The sequence below is a fragment of the Leptonotus elevatus genome, chromosome 4 (assembly GCF_054856555.1).
Source record: "Leptonotus elevatus isolate MCC_2025b chromosome 4, RoL_Lele_1.0, whole genome shotgun sequence".
Classification (NCBI taxonomy): domain Eukaryota; kingdom Metazoa; phylum Chordata; class Actinopteri; order Syngnathiformes; family Syngnathidae; genus Leptonotus; species Leptonotus elevatus.
Genome location: NC_141242.1, coordinates 15,360,337 through 15,374,846, shown reverse-complemented (window position 1 = coordinate 15,374,846; position 14,510 = coordinate 15,360,337). Strand labels below are relative to the sequence as shown.

Genomic DNA, 14,510 nt, shown 5'->3' with positions numbered 1-14,510 from the left:
CATTTTTTGGTCTCCTTTTTGATATAACAAACAGTAGGAGTGGCATACCTCAGGTGGTAGCTGAAGGTCGTGAGTTCATTCCTCAACCCTTTGTGTAACTTTTTTTTTTAATAAATTAATAAAATGTACCTAAAAAAAATCCATCTAAAATGTACTTTCTGAGTGAAAAAAAAAACGATACTAGGTTTTTGTCATGGGATAGGTCAATTCTCAGTAACATAATTTGGAGTAAAATCTACTCAGAATATTTTACTCTTTTCCAAGTGTAAATTTTACTCTGTTTGAGTGGGACCAAATGTACCAAATTGTACTCTACAAAATTGACTGTGCAGTTTAATCACGTATATGTTTTTATCTTAGAGAAAGCAGCCAAGAAGAGGAGGAAAGTGTTTTGTCAGATCACTCATCACCTGCTGGAGAACCACGAGATGTGGAAGAAAGTGATCGCGGAAGAGGCACAGAAGCAGGGCCAAGGATCAGAGTCGGTCCACATGAACAGTGTAACGGAGCCCATTTTGGCTACTCACGAGGAGGAAGAGGAGCCGGGCAGCAGAGAGGAGCTGGTTGAAGGGGAGGATCCAGAGGAAGGAGTAGAGGAACCCGAGTGGCCTGCGTCGCCACAGGAAGTGGAGGAAGACACACAGTGAACGCGTCTGTCAGGATTAGGACAAGTGTTTCTCCGTTTCTTATGCTATTTACTGAAACCTGTTTTTGCCAGCACATCACTTTAGACACAACACTGTAGATTGGGAAATGTGTGCCTAAGAATAAAAAAACAGGGTGGGAAATTTTGTGCTTTACTCACTTTTGTCTAAATATTTGAGTTCACCAAACATTTTAAAGGAGCTTTCCGTCTTGCAATACGAGATTATGCATGTACTTTGAAATACAGACTCTTTTGTTACTGTCAAGAGAAGAGGCAGACTGACTACACAGACCTCAACCACAATGTGGTAACACGAGACTGATGACATTTGCTGCCAATTTATACATAATTATTTTCTGAATGCAATTATATGGACATCCCCGTTACTTCTTTGTGCTTCAATTTCAGCAGGCGTGGAGGTCACAAATGGGCCATAATGTGTTTATGGAACATAAAAGAAGTCAATTCATTGGGGAACATTGGTGTAACTGTCGTTCCTATAACCTCGGCCATCATGAATCACTCACACAATAAATATTTATAAATGTTATACTGTACTTTACATTTTATGTACTGTATAGCCATGTATGTTTAAATGCAGATGCTTCATTCTCATCACACTCTTAAGTTTGTGCCCACGTGAACTATTCCTCAGCCTTAAACAATAATAAGGTCCTCTATTTTGTAAAAAGAACAAAACGGGAATATGCAGCAACAATGTTTTAATGGACTGATTCAGGATCACGGGAAAAGGGAATAAAGTTAACAATTTGTAAATGCATTTGGAATTTCTTAGGGAAGAACAGTCATAAAATTATGAGATGAGATAGACTAAAGAGAATATCACATTAATGAGCAGTAGAGCACTGCAATACCCCCGTTTTTTTCCCCTTCCCATTATTTCTTCATGGCTTTGAATTATATATTTCTGTGAGTAATCAATTCCTCCATATGTGAACCTTTAACCCTCAGGAAACCTTCAATTGTTGAGATTCAACAAAAGCTCTTATAGGACAGCAACAACGTGCTAAGATATTATTGTAAGCTACTTTTGATGATGTCCATAACACACATTGAAGCACAGAAAGTATGAAATCAGGGAGCAATGTTAATAACAACCATACGCATCAACTGGATGAGTTCGGACTGAAAAATTACATTATTATGTACTGTAGCTTGACACTTCAGGAAATTGCATCCCACAATATTTGCCACATCATAAGTCATGTCGTGCTTTCCTGACACTTTTGGGTGATTTGATTTCCGAAATGCATGTTAAGTGAGTCTTGACAAGTATGATTCCCTTTTCAAGTAGCACGTTAGCAACCACAAAGTCATTATTTTGGTCTCATACTCTGTCAGAAAAAAACGAAACAAACAAATGTTCTGAAAATTAACCTTTTTGTATTGTTTTGGTCAAGGATAGGCAAATTTGTAAAAAAAAATGCTTCCCCGAGCACGATTGGTTTGAAGTTTTTTTTTTGGTTTTTTTTGTATTGACAGATGTCACCTATAGCACTTTCACTTGTTCATCTCTATTAGAAGAACAATGTAGAAATGCTGTCATTTTAGAGTTGCTCGTTAATGGATGTTACTGTTTCAACGCACAACTCACAGTCAGTTTCATGTTGACAATGTGCAATTTAAATGTAACGTGACACATTGACACACACATTCAACAAACTACGAGTGGCAAAGAGACCTAAACGATAATGACTGGCATCATCTTATGATGGCAAAAGTTCAGCATAACAACCCGCAATGCATCCAGGGAACCGAAGAATGCACAAAACTTTTACAAGAAGTGCATTTAGTTTCCCATCCCTGTTCTATGATTACTACTACAGTATATTTCTCTAAACTCTATTCTGCACGATAATGGGCTCTTTTGAAAAGCATCGTCACAAAAAGTTGTACCTCGGAGAACAAAAATTGATCCCAACAGTAGCCTATCCTTTTTTTCTGACAGCGTATAAGTACAATGCAATTTCTAAACACAAAGAAAATTATGTAAAAAAAAACCATGAATAAATGAATAGCGCAAAGTATAGGAACACTAATGCATAAAACTATGTAAATTACATTTTACAAAAAAAAATCATGTGACAAACCCATCCATCCATCCATCCATTTTCTTAACCGCTTATTCCTCACAAGGGTCGCGGGGGTGCTGGAGCCTATCCCAGCTGGCTTCGGGCAGTAGGCGGGGTACACCCTGAACTGGTTGCCAGCCAATTGCAGTGTGACAAACTCCTTACAAGCCAAAAATTGTCTCTGATGAATGATTTGTCAGGTTGAGAAAAAAAAACTTGAACATTTAGTTAAATGCGAGTCAAATGTAGTAAATGGATGAATGATGAAAGACATCTACAAACGTGTCGCTTTGTGGAATTTGGAAGATTTTAATCTGATGGTTTCATGTAATCTTGCTCATTGATATTCATATTGGCAGGCTTATTGCTGCATAATTTCCATTTCAATGTACACCACAGTGGGGGATTCCACTGTGAAGGAGGCTGCGTGAGTCTAAGAAGGGATCTGACTGATTTGTGAATGTATATTATTACACGGAACTTGGGGAGGATTCATTTATGAAAGTTTCTAATTGCAAACCTTGTTTCTATGTCCAATGCTGTCCTGTTTTTGATGCGGCTGTATGGCAGCGAATAGTCAATATTGGTAAGGTTGATGCATTCAGTTACTTCCTCTGAGTTACTCTGATGAAACGGTTGCTCTCCAAAGAACCTGTGTGCAAACAGTACTTCTCCTTGTGCTTCCACTTTGACCTAGAAACTGCTTTGTGGCCATGTTCACTGGCAACGATTGACATTTTAACATTCGTCACAAATTTATTAGTCACATCACAAAGACCATTAAACTGTTTTGGGGTAGAGAACATAATATTTAAGTCAATGTGTTATATATTGTTTTTGTCTTCATTTCTGCCATTTGATTGTCACACATTTGTAAGACAATTGTAATCATGAGAGCGACACCAGCTTTAAAATTGCTTATTATTTTTTATATAGCAGACACATTATTATGGCAAATTTGTTTCCTCTCCCTTGAACATCACACTTGCCACATGTACTTAAATAATATTTTGTCCAAATACACAGGATTTGTTAACATAAGAGTTTGTTTTTCCCTTGCAGGATAATGCTCCATTTTGTACAATGAATGAATATATTATGTACAGTAAAGACATTTTAAAACTACAAAAATCTTCTAGAAATGCATTATTTATTTTTACCGTTTTGTAATTTAGTCACTATACTGTGGCTTCAATATTGCCAGACTTACTGGAAGTGCCTAGTGGTATGTATCATACATGAATATAATTTGAAGATTATTAGAAATTGTCACAAACTGATCTAAATTGATGTTGTAATGTGAATACATTCAATTATAAGACAGAAGAAGTTCTGTGGTATCCCTGTGTTTGTCTTTACTAGTTGGGAAAATAAACAAAGAATTGATCATGTGATGCTGAATGCATATGCATGTGCTGCCATCTTAATGCAAACAAGCCGATGGATGTTTATCATTTCAAAGTATGGAGAAAGAAGAAAATTGCTTCTACAAATGGTCAGTTTGGAAGAATCCACTGCAATATAAACTCTTGGGTGGGCGAGTCTATTTTTAATGTGTGCATGTCTAAATAAATTGATCAGTGATAGCTAACCATGTATCCTGACCTGCAATACACTTTATGTTGAAATGTTTTGGATGTGACAAGCATGTTTTGCTTAGTACACCCGGAAGTTAAACCGATGTGTTGAAATTGCAACACAGGCTAGCCGATTAATATGACACATTCAAATTAGAGATGTCAAACGATTACATTTTGATTAATGATGATTCATCACTTAAATTAAAAATACTTTTTATTTTAAAAAAATTGCCCGCCAAATTTGAAGAGCGCCTGTTATGTGTTAATTATTTTGACATTTAATGTTTTGACTGAGGACGTCTTCAACATTTTTTGATCCACTGCACACTCTCATGCTCCTCTTTTTCTAATCAGTAAATTACTTGCATAATTTAAAAAAAAAATATATATATATATATATATTTTTTTTTGGGATATATTCTAAAACAAATATTCTATTCTAATAATATTATATCCAATATTGTATAACAAATATTCTGAATGTCATATGCAAACATTTAGCAAATGCTTTACTTTAATGCATGTATATGTTTATTGCTCAAACTCAACCTGCGCAACCTTTAACGTAACCATCCGCTGTGAAGCGGATCATCTGCGGTCAAAATTAATGGTATGATTAATCTGTGTTAATACATAATTGATGCAATAATTTTGGGGGGATTAAGCAATGAGTTAACGCTTTAACTTTGACAACACTAATTCACATACAACTTCAAAGTCCTTAATAATATGCTCGTATGCCACCTCAGGGTAGTCAGCAATACAGTAAAGGATGATCAGAGCAATCGTACTGTCACTTTTAAGATGATACAACATGAATACAACTATCGATAATTATAGAGGCCAGAGCAAGATTAAACAATTGGACGAATGAAAATAAGGACTTCAAAATCAAGGATGATCTTTGGGTTAAATGCTACGCTCAATAATATAAACGTTTACAGAAAATGGCCAACAGTTTGTCGTTGTTGTTGTTCATCCCAGTGAAGGTTTACTTTGTTGGCATAAAGTGATGATTATGCAGTGGTCTATTTTCAGAGCTGTAGGCCTACAGTATATTCTGAACGACTGTGGCTGAGAATATATTAATTCCTGATTTAAATCTGAATCACACCTAATCTACATCGTTACAATAGATGGAAAAACATCTATAAAAATTGCACAATGATTTATTTTTGACCAGATGCGGGCAAACCATGTTTGCAGTACCATAGTTTGACCACTATATGTAAATGTCGCACTTTTACTCAAACGTCCATGAACGTAACCATCGAAGAAGGATTGTGTCTTATTTGCCCGGAGACGTATGGCTGGCCCGCTGCTTCGCGGCGATTTGGCTACGCGTGGGGAGAAACCCGAAGAATTTATTGTACTCGAACTGCCATTGAGTTCTCTGCTTTTAGCCTTTGGAGCTCCGGTAAAATGTCGTCTTGGCCCAAAGCCTCAAAAGCTTCCCTGCGGCAGCAGGCTAACCCAAACGGGAGGTCAGTGCATTGCCGTTTTTGCTTCAGCATTAGCATGCTACTCGGGAGACCTCATACAAAGCACTCGGCCACGTTTGTTTTAACCGTGAAACATCTCTTTATACATTTCTGTTTTGTTGTATAGCGCCCAGCCGTTGATGTTGTTCCGGAGAAGTGCGCCATATTCAACCAGGGAGGAGAGGAGCGAAGAGCTCAAGGATGCACTGGACAGGTGTGTGTAATTCCATTCAATAAAATTGTATTTTATTTAGCGCCAAATTAAAGCAGAAGTTTAAACCATAGGCGGCGGATGAGCTTGTGTAGACAGACCCAGCGACTTCCAACAAAGTGGGCAACCATGTTCATACTGTTGTTCATGTTACTCTTTGATGAGTTGCAACTGTAAGTTATGTTAATGTTTCATTAATAATAATAAGCATTATATGATCATTTGGCAATACATAAGGGTGTCAACATATGTGACAAAAGGGGCACATCAATGTCATGCCAAAAGGTGCCTCCCTGATTCTGTAACCTCTAGTCACACTTATTGAAATCACACTGCCAGCCATTTTATGATCTTGTATCTAACATGAAGCATCAATATCATATATTGGTGGTTGTTCATCAGTAAAGATGTTTCCAAGTTGGACATTTACAGTGGAGCAGCGTCAGACGTTCTCCAACCCATACCGGTTGAAACAAATTGTAATTGACAAGGCAGTGAATGAGTTTTAAGAGACCAACCGAACCCTCCAACCACTTGGAGACAGAGGCAAGGAAAACCTCAAGCACACCTGATACTTAAAGGTGGAGTTTGCGGGTTTTTTACGCTGATAACAACATTTTAACCCCTGTCCCTGACAAAGCCACGCCCCTCACACGTGACACTTACCATGGTTTTTGTTTTTCATTTGATTGTTATATATGTATGGCCTTGAAGTGTTTTCATACGTTTACTGTAAGTGATGGACTACAGTGCATACAATTTCGTAATATGCTTCTGCTGTCGGAATGGAGCTTTGTAGTAACAAAAGACCACCTGTATAAAACAAATGTCGACTCAAATTAAAATTCTTTCAAGCACATTTATTGTGTAAGTTTGAAATATGTGTGTTTATTTGTATTCATATACACAATAATTAAATATATGTTTTTTTTCAGTTACAAAGAACTAGAACAGAAGCAAAACTACAGTGGTGGTGTCAAGTATGACGGCGCAAAGCATCAAACCAATGGTGAGAGTTAACACAAGTTCTTCAAATACCTTCTCCACATTATACTACTGGTTGCTGTCATTTGTAAGTAATAAAATGTTGCATTATTGCCGTCTCTGAATTACACTTATTCTGCGTTACTTTTCAACTACTTCAAACAAATCAACTGCTGAATTCTAAATGATAATTAAATGTAATAGATTACAAGTTACAAGAGAGGTTTTGTACTCTTTACCCCCACACACAATCAAACTAAACCTTTTTATACGCACAGATTAAAGTAAATACAAGTCTGTTTTTTTCTTCTTGTTTTTTTTGTGGCATTTCATAAAGCATCAATGCCATGTTCCAAGCATGTACACAATCATAAACATGTTGCGTAACAACTGAATTGAGTAGGTAAATTATTTAACCCAAACAAATCCTCTTCACATGAGGCTCCCCAATAGATCTAGCATAGTAGCCTAAAGAACATGCTAGGAAGAAAACAAAGTCAAACATGGGCTAACAAATATGCACACATGCGCTTTACACAAATGGTATTAAATAATTAAACTCACCTTTTGACATTTACACATAATTATAAATGTTAGGGAATACTGTACTGGCAAATTGTAATGGCAAAGTAGAGTGCAGGAGCTATCAGTAGATGCATTGTGAGAGAAGATTTCAATTTTTATTGCACAAGGTGCATTCAAGAACCGCAAAGACTCACCAACGAACACCTTGAATGCAGATGAGAAAAAATAAAAAGTTAAATCTCGCAATAACTTCAACATTCCACTAGATGGTGTCAGAGTAACACTAGCTGTTTAGGCCTGGTCACAAAAACAGCAAATGGCTACGTTTTCAACAAATGCAGGGATTCACTGCATTTCAGAAGTTCCTGTTAGTATCTCAAGCAAGATTTGCATTTTCATCCACTTGCACATTCCCTTGCCGTTCCTCATCAAACCTTGTAGTTTTCTGCTCCTCCAGCCAAGCCCGAGAACACCATTGCAGACAGACGGAAAACCTTGTATCAGAAATTCTACAGGCAAGTGCAGGAGGATCAAACAACTGCTGACTGTGTGATCATCTCCGTGACCAACCAGTGCCTGTAAGTACAAATTGCGAATATGCTGATAGCCAGAGAAATGGTTTCCAGCACTTTGAGTCAAGGACTTACTTAAAACGTTACCAAAGCTGGAGGGACTATTGGTTTCACAAGCCTCATCCAGGTTTTTTATTATTATTTTTTTTTTTACTTTGATCTATTCCTGGAGTTGGCGTTACCACTTCCTCATAAGGACTGGCTGACAACATCATACAACAACAACAAATCTCAGTTGATTCCAAATTTAAAATGTGATATACTATATGATTCCTGGCACATAAATGTCTTTATATTTCGAATGATACAGCTCTTTTTTCAACATGACATGCATAATTATTTTTTCTCACCTTAGTCCCATGAATAAGGCAAACTCCCCAAATAATTGAAACAACAATCCAACATTAAAGCTTGGTGAAATGCTGTAACATGTTAAAATGTTATTTTTCGACAATCTTTAATTGTTCTTGTTTAACCATAAAAGGTTTGAACCACAGACTGACAAGAAAAACGAAAGACTTTCATCGCAGCAACATTCTTCACATTTCAGACTTGAACTCATATTGCTCATGCAAAAAAAAAAAAAAAAGACACATTGCACACTTCACACAATAGTACACTACCCTCATTTCAAATATATAAATGATGAACACAAAATATTAAGTCAGCCATCACTCAGAGAAAATATGTTATACTCTTTAATTGACCAACATGTCAACCTAAAAATGTTTTCTTATAAATGTTGACTTTATTCAAACAGTTATACATTATTTCTTAAAAAAACTGTGGAATATGAGTTAAGCCGCATAATCCTCCCATTCGGTATATATGTCAGGGAGCAGCCATTTTGCTGCTTGCCGTCCACCCAGCTTCAGAAAACAGCTGAGCTGTGATTGGTTTGTTGCCTGAGCCCTGAGCAACTGTGATGTCATTTTCAGTGGACAGCAAGTGGCAAAATGGCAGCCTCCTGACATGGACAAAAACAGGTGGCTTTTGTTGCATAGCTGCTCTCATGAACAAACGCAATATAAATCAGAAAGCCGTGTTTAGACTAGTGGGGGTCCATACAACATATTACTGTAAATATTTTTGGGGACCTGACTCCTTTTTGCCCCACACAAATGCTGCACTGTCATGCTTCTTAGTTATAATATCTAAGCATAAACTTCAGTTAACACTAAAGTTGAAACTGTTGTTCACCACTCACTCACCGCAATTGACATTGAAAGTGTTTGACTGCAAACGTTTTTCTTAAATATCACAACTGTTAATGTACTGTAAGACTACATGGTAGCACGGTAAAATGACACACTTAAACGAAGTTCACACTGCCATCAAAACATTACATTGAAAATTGAAATGAGCTCCATTCATATTTTGCTGTCCATTTGAGACACCTGTTTTTGACAGTAAAATTGTATACATTTGTCACTCACTTACTCAAAGCATCACATTCATAATCCAAGTTTGCCTAACCAGGTTTTACAACTCGTCCAAGTCAAACTGTCACCTCAAACTAATTAATCTGTCGAGTCTTATTAATTTCATTTAGGTTGGTCTTCGTTCCAGTTAAGCCAGTCAACAAAGAGGTGCTGAGTTAACATGTTTCTCTTCCTCTCAAAGGGATTACCCCAAATCGCTAAACCAGTGCTTGCAGGAGCGTGGCCTGTTGGTGGAAATGCTCTACCTGCAGGCGGAGTCGGGCCTGACCCAAGCCCTACAGGATGTCCGAGGTGTTGGCTCCCCGTTATGTATTCTGGTGGAGCAGACAAACATAGCTCTGTCCTCCTGCACTGTTATCATTTTCTCAGAGCCCCTCAAAAGTAAGTCCCTCTCCCCCACAAAACCACTTCCAATTACAAACCTCCATCCGTTTTCCAAGCCCCCACCACTGACCACTCACTGTACCGTTCACACACCAACATATCAGTCAACCTACCTGAAAACACAACCCCACATGAGTTCAAATTCTCATTTTGATACTTTTCATTAAAAGTTTTATTTATTTATTTATTTATTTATTTAAATAATCCCCAAAAAGGCTTCATAATACATTGATCTCAAAGGGGTTGCAATATGCCCACAGGTGACATTGCATACATTGACTCCAGTCCAAAAATAGCTTTCTATGAATGTCTGAAGAAAACAATATTTTATTACAACTTGGATTTCTTCTTTATGCCTCTCTTTCCCAGTTTGTAGAAGAGAAAAGCAAACTCGGGCACATGTCCTGTTTGTAGCTTTCATTGCTGCTCTGCATTATTTGAAGGCTGTAGCGGAGCATAATACGTGTGAATGTCTTTGAGGATGACATTTTCTTGACTCAATATGGGGGAATTTATGATTAATTATACTATAATTTTTTGGTACATATTTTTTAAACATTATTTTTTAGATTAGTCAAAGATTGCAGAAAAAAAGTTGACTTTTGCAATTTTCAGCAGTAAAAAGATATTTGTCTATAATTAATTTGATAACTTCATTATTTTTCATGTACAATTAATAGCTTTAAAAACACATTTTGCCCCTTGTGGACTGAAAGTGACATCACATGTGCTCAGAGCTCAGGTAATGACCAATCATGCTCACGTTTTCTGGATTTCGTCATGTGATGTTTGCAAGATGAGCCGTGATCGGTGTGTTACCTGAGCCCTGAGCAATTGAGACTTCTTATTGATCAATTAATTGCCTAATCAGTTGTATTGCCCATTCCCCATCCAGTTCTAAGAGATGCCCTCCTGTGACTTTCAGATTGTGTTTTTAGATTTATTCAATCCCTTTCCTAGCTGAGATTATAATCCAAGTTGTAACAAAGTGTAGTTTCCTAAATATGCACCTCACTTATTTTGTAAACCTCACATCATTGTGTGGGGAAAATAGCATAATGTGCGCTTCAATTCACCAAATGAACTTATATTTTTAGTATCATGCACAATTACATTAAAACTACATGTCAAGTCTGTGTTTGCTTCTAAATAAAACATTTAATTGACATATTAGCATTCTCTGACTGAGACAAACAAAATGAAAGCAGCATCACTCAATGTCAACAGGCTCCATTACAGATCGCACATTTCAGTGTTTGTGTATGAATTGAATCAAATCGTATCCATTCACACTTGGCACCAGCCTAATAAACAATTCACCAATTCAGCAACTGAAGTCACATTGAGAAATACAGCCCACCAGAGGTAGCTCATGACTACATACATCAGCGTACAGTAAAACCAACTGACGGGTGTAGTTTTCTTTCAGGCATCCCTCGTGAGCCCCCTCTGACGCATATTTGGTTAACCTTCCACTTTCACCCACAGTCCACCGCAACATGCCCAAAGAGCAGGCCATGGATTTTGTTGTAGCCGAGCACAGGCGCGGAGTTGGTAAGGAAAGCAAACAAAGGGACCCCGCCGATATTGCATCGCAGGCGTCGCAGTTGCTCGGGGAATTTCTGGATCGGGAAAAGATCGAGCGCCACATTGTTCCCTCGGAAATCCGTCAGTCCCTCCAGCTGTTGTCGTGTGGCGTGCACGTTTACGCCGAGGAGCTGGAAGCCATCTTGGCATTTGTCCGCGCCCGTCAGGAACATCTAAGAGGTGGGACACTGTTCAGTTGTGTCAGCGACTCTTGACGTTTCCGTTCATCGAATGGGATCTCCTTGACTCTGCATGCCTTTTCTTACCAGCGAGCAACGGCGGGGAGCAGAAGGGCGCCGTTTCATCTTCAGGACCGGGAAAGCCGCCCCCACTTCTTCCGACACCGCTTGGGCCGCCTCAGTGTGTAAGTGAGGCGGGGCGCCCGCTGTTGGACTGTTCTCCGCCCACACCGATGCCACTCTTACCTACACCAGGTAAAGCCTGGGCCTGTTATATTTTTCATTTAGTTATGTCCCACTTTTGTTGAGCTCCTGTGCAATACATTTTAATTGAATCATTTAGTTCAAATGGTACAGTGGCTTTAATTTGCAAGTGTAATATTCAAATATTTGTTTTCTTCACTTTTAGGTTCCTTTCCGAAAAGCAAGCCTCCCCCTCTGCTCTCCTTGCAACAATCGCCATCCTTGCACAACTCCTACAGTGGCCCCGGTTTGCTACGTACACCCCTAATACCGCACCTCCCGCCGCGTCTCCATGTCCCGAGAGGGTCCCACAGCATGAGAGGTGCTCCACCCACCCTTAAAAGTTCTCGCCCTCCGCTTTTATCTACTCCAGGTGCGTTACTTGTTGTAGTCTTTCCATTTGATTGAATGCATATAAGAATTGATGGTAACTTGTTGTCTGGTGGTGACGTGTCATGATTAAAATTGTTAAACAGGACTCGGAAACAAAAGGGAAATAAATGACTAATTTTTCTCCTCTTGTCTGTCCCAAGGTGTCCCTCGCCTTAGCGTTCCCAGACATTAAGCTTGCAGCATCCAAGAACAACTCCTTATTTAAGAGACTTCCATTGATATATTTTTTTTGCTTCTGTGTAGGATTCATTCAACTTTTAAAAGTTTGGTAACATTATGGTTTATTATGTGGCTGGGGTACATTTTTCCTCATTGTATATGTTTTATTTTTAATTTTTTTAGTATAGTCATCTAAATTCAGTTTGCCGTTTTTTAGATTGACCTACACATGTTAAGTGTAAAGATGTTAATAAAAAAGACAGAATTACTGAATCATTTTTCATGCCTTGTTTTACAGAGATGTTTTGTACCTCGCAAGTATGGGCCAAATGTCTCAAAGAAAACATTTTAAAAATAGGATACAAGACAAAGTAGAAAAATGTGCAAAATTAAAATGTTGAAACTTTAGGTTGTGTTTATTGTTCCGATACTATTTTTTGACCCCGATTCCGATACCCTGTTTTGCAGTATCGGCCGATGCCAATACCGTACCGATACCTAGTTGTTGTTGGTTTTTTTCTCAACGTGAAAAAGCTGCCCTGTCATTGGTTCAGAGCGTTCAAGAGCCAATAGGCTATCTTGGCTCGGCATGCAGTGAAAACGTCACACATCAGTGAATGTCGTGCACGAGCAAGACACAAAATGCTGCATCCAAAGTCCTACATTAGCGTCGGAAATAATGGCATTGGCATGTTACTTGTTATTACTCGCTGATGCCAATCAGGGCCTCTCCTGATACCGGTATCGGAACAACACTAGTTGTGTTATAAAGTTGGACAATGCAGAATGCTGTTGATTCAACAAATCCTACAGTGTATTATATGTTTAGACTTTTTGGCATTATTTGTAAAGTATGTGGACTTTTTTAATACTTCAAACGTTAATGTGTAGTTGAAGTCATTTCATGTTCTAGTTGTTTTTTTTTTCATGTTTTTTTTTTTAATCGTTTTTTAATTCCTTTGTGTGACGCTATCAAATGCTTTTGAAAAAGCCTTCTACGTTGCGTCGGAAGGGAACTTTAGGTTTTTCCAGTTGTAATTTTTCTGTCTTGTACTTTATGAAGTGTAAATTAAGCATTTGTAGCTGTGGCCATGTGCTCTTTAAGGTGCTCCTGAGATCTGCATATTTTGTGGAGAGGTTTCTCAAACAAATGTTTTGTTTTTTGTTTTGGAGCTTCACTTCTCAAATGTATTAAAACCATTAAGTGTGTGCATTCATTTTGCTGATATCTTTAACTTATTGTGAGATGTGGATTTTAGTCATGACAATTGTAAAACTGAAGTTGCACGTTCTAATCCCAAGTGACATCACACACCTCCACTCAACATGCTATTCAATCAATCCAAGTCCTCTCAAAAATGACGATTACATTCTACGTTTTAATGCTTTACAAAACAGTTGATTGAGAAATTGGCATATGTTAAGCAAATTCCTTATCCGTTCACCTCAGAAGTACACTAATGCGAAATTTGTGCTAAATATTACACTTGTTTGACAGCCTATGTGGCATAGTTTGCTTGTCATCTTGTCTATTCCGTGCAGCTAGACTGCTGCGAGGAGACGATCAACCCGGACAATAATGGACAACTTTTTCAGCCTCATTACACTAGCACAAACAACACGAAAGATTGCAAGTTTGTTTGGTATGATAGAAGCTGATTGGTAATGCCCCCTGCTGGCCTTTAAAAAAAGGTGACAAACAGTATAGTACATTTTACTGACATGTACATTTAGCTCAATAGTTGGAGGCTGAGGAGGCCGGAAGATTAAAAAAATCCTAGATTTATTTTACAAAAATATTGTCTTTTTTTATTTTTTTCTTGTTGCCCTCCACTAATAGAATGGTCTTTATTTTTCTTTAACTTTTGCTTTGCTAGGTTTATCAAGGCACAACACTTCACTGTTCAAATGCTGGCTTTTTGTAGAAAACTAACCAATCACATCACATTCAAACTTGTGTTAAAAGGAAGTCGGCACACACCTGTCACCATCTAATGGGCCTTTGATAACCCCAAAAAGGATTTCAGATGT

General features: G+C 38.0%; 2 protein-coding genes across 3 annotated transcripts in view; both read left to right on the top strand.

The window, feature by feature from the left end:
- The window catches only part of LOC147175680 (cGMP-inhibited 3',5'-cyclic phosphodiesterase 3A-like), an 80,624-nt gene extending 76,294 nt beyond the window's left edge, over positions 1-4,330 (top strand). For both annotated transcript variants that reach the window (XM_086074142.1, XM_086074141.1), the window contains exon 14: positions 361-4,330. In XM_086074142.1, the coding sequence (XP_085930268.1) occupies positions 361-647 (287 nt within the window). In that variant the 3' untranslated portion in view covers positions 648-4,330. The remainder of the gene's footprint in view (positions 1-360) is intronic.
- A 1,266-nt stretch (positions 4,331-5,596) lies between these two features.
- On the top strand, positions 5,597-13,688 carry LOC147175679 (uncharacterized). Its single transcript, XM_086074702.1, has 9 exons — positions 5,597-5,803; positions 5,928-6,014; positions 6,947-7,020; positions 7,978-8,098; positions 9,716-9,915; positions 11,407-11,685; positions 11,775-11,939; positions 12,094-12,300; positions 12,461-13,688. Exons 1-9 carry the CDS (start codon positions 5,742-5,744, stop codon positions 12,490-12,492), a joined length of 1,227 nt encoding a protein of 408 aa, XP_085930828.1. The 5' UTR covers positions 5,597-5,741; the 3' UTR covers positions 12,493-13,688.
- The last annotated feature ends 822 nt before the right edge of the window (positions 13,689-14,510 follow it).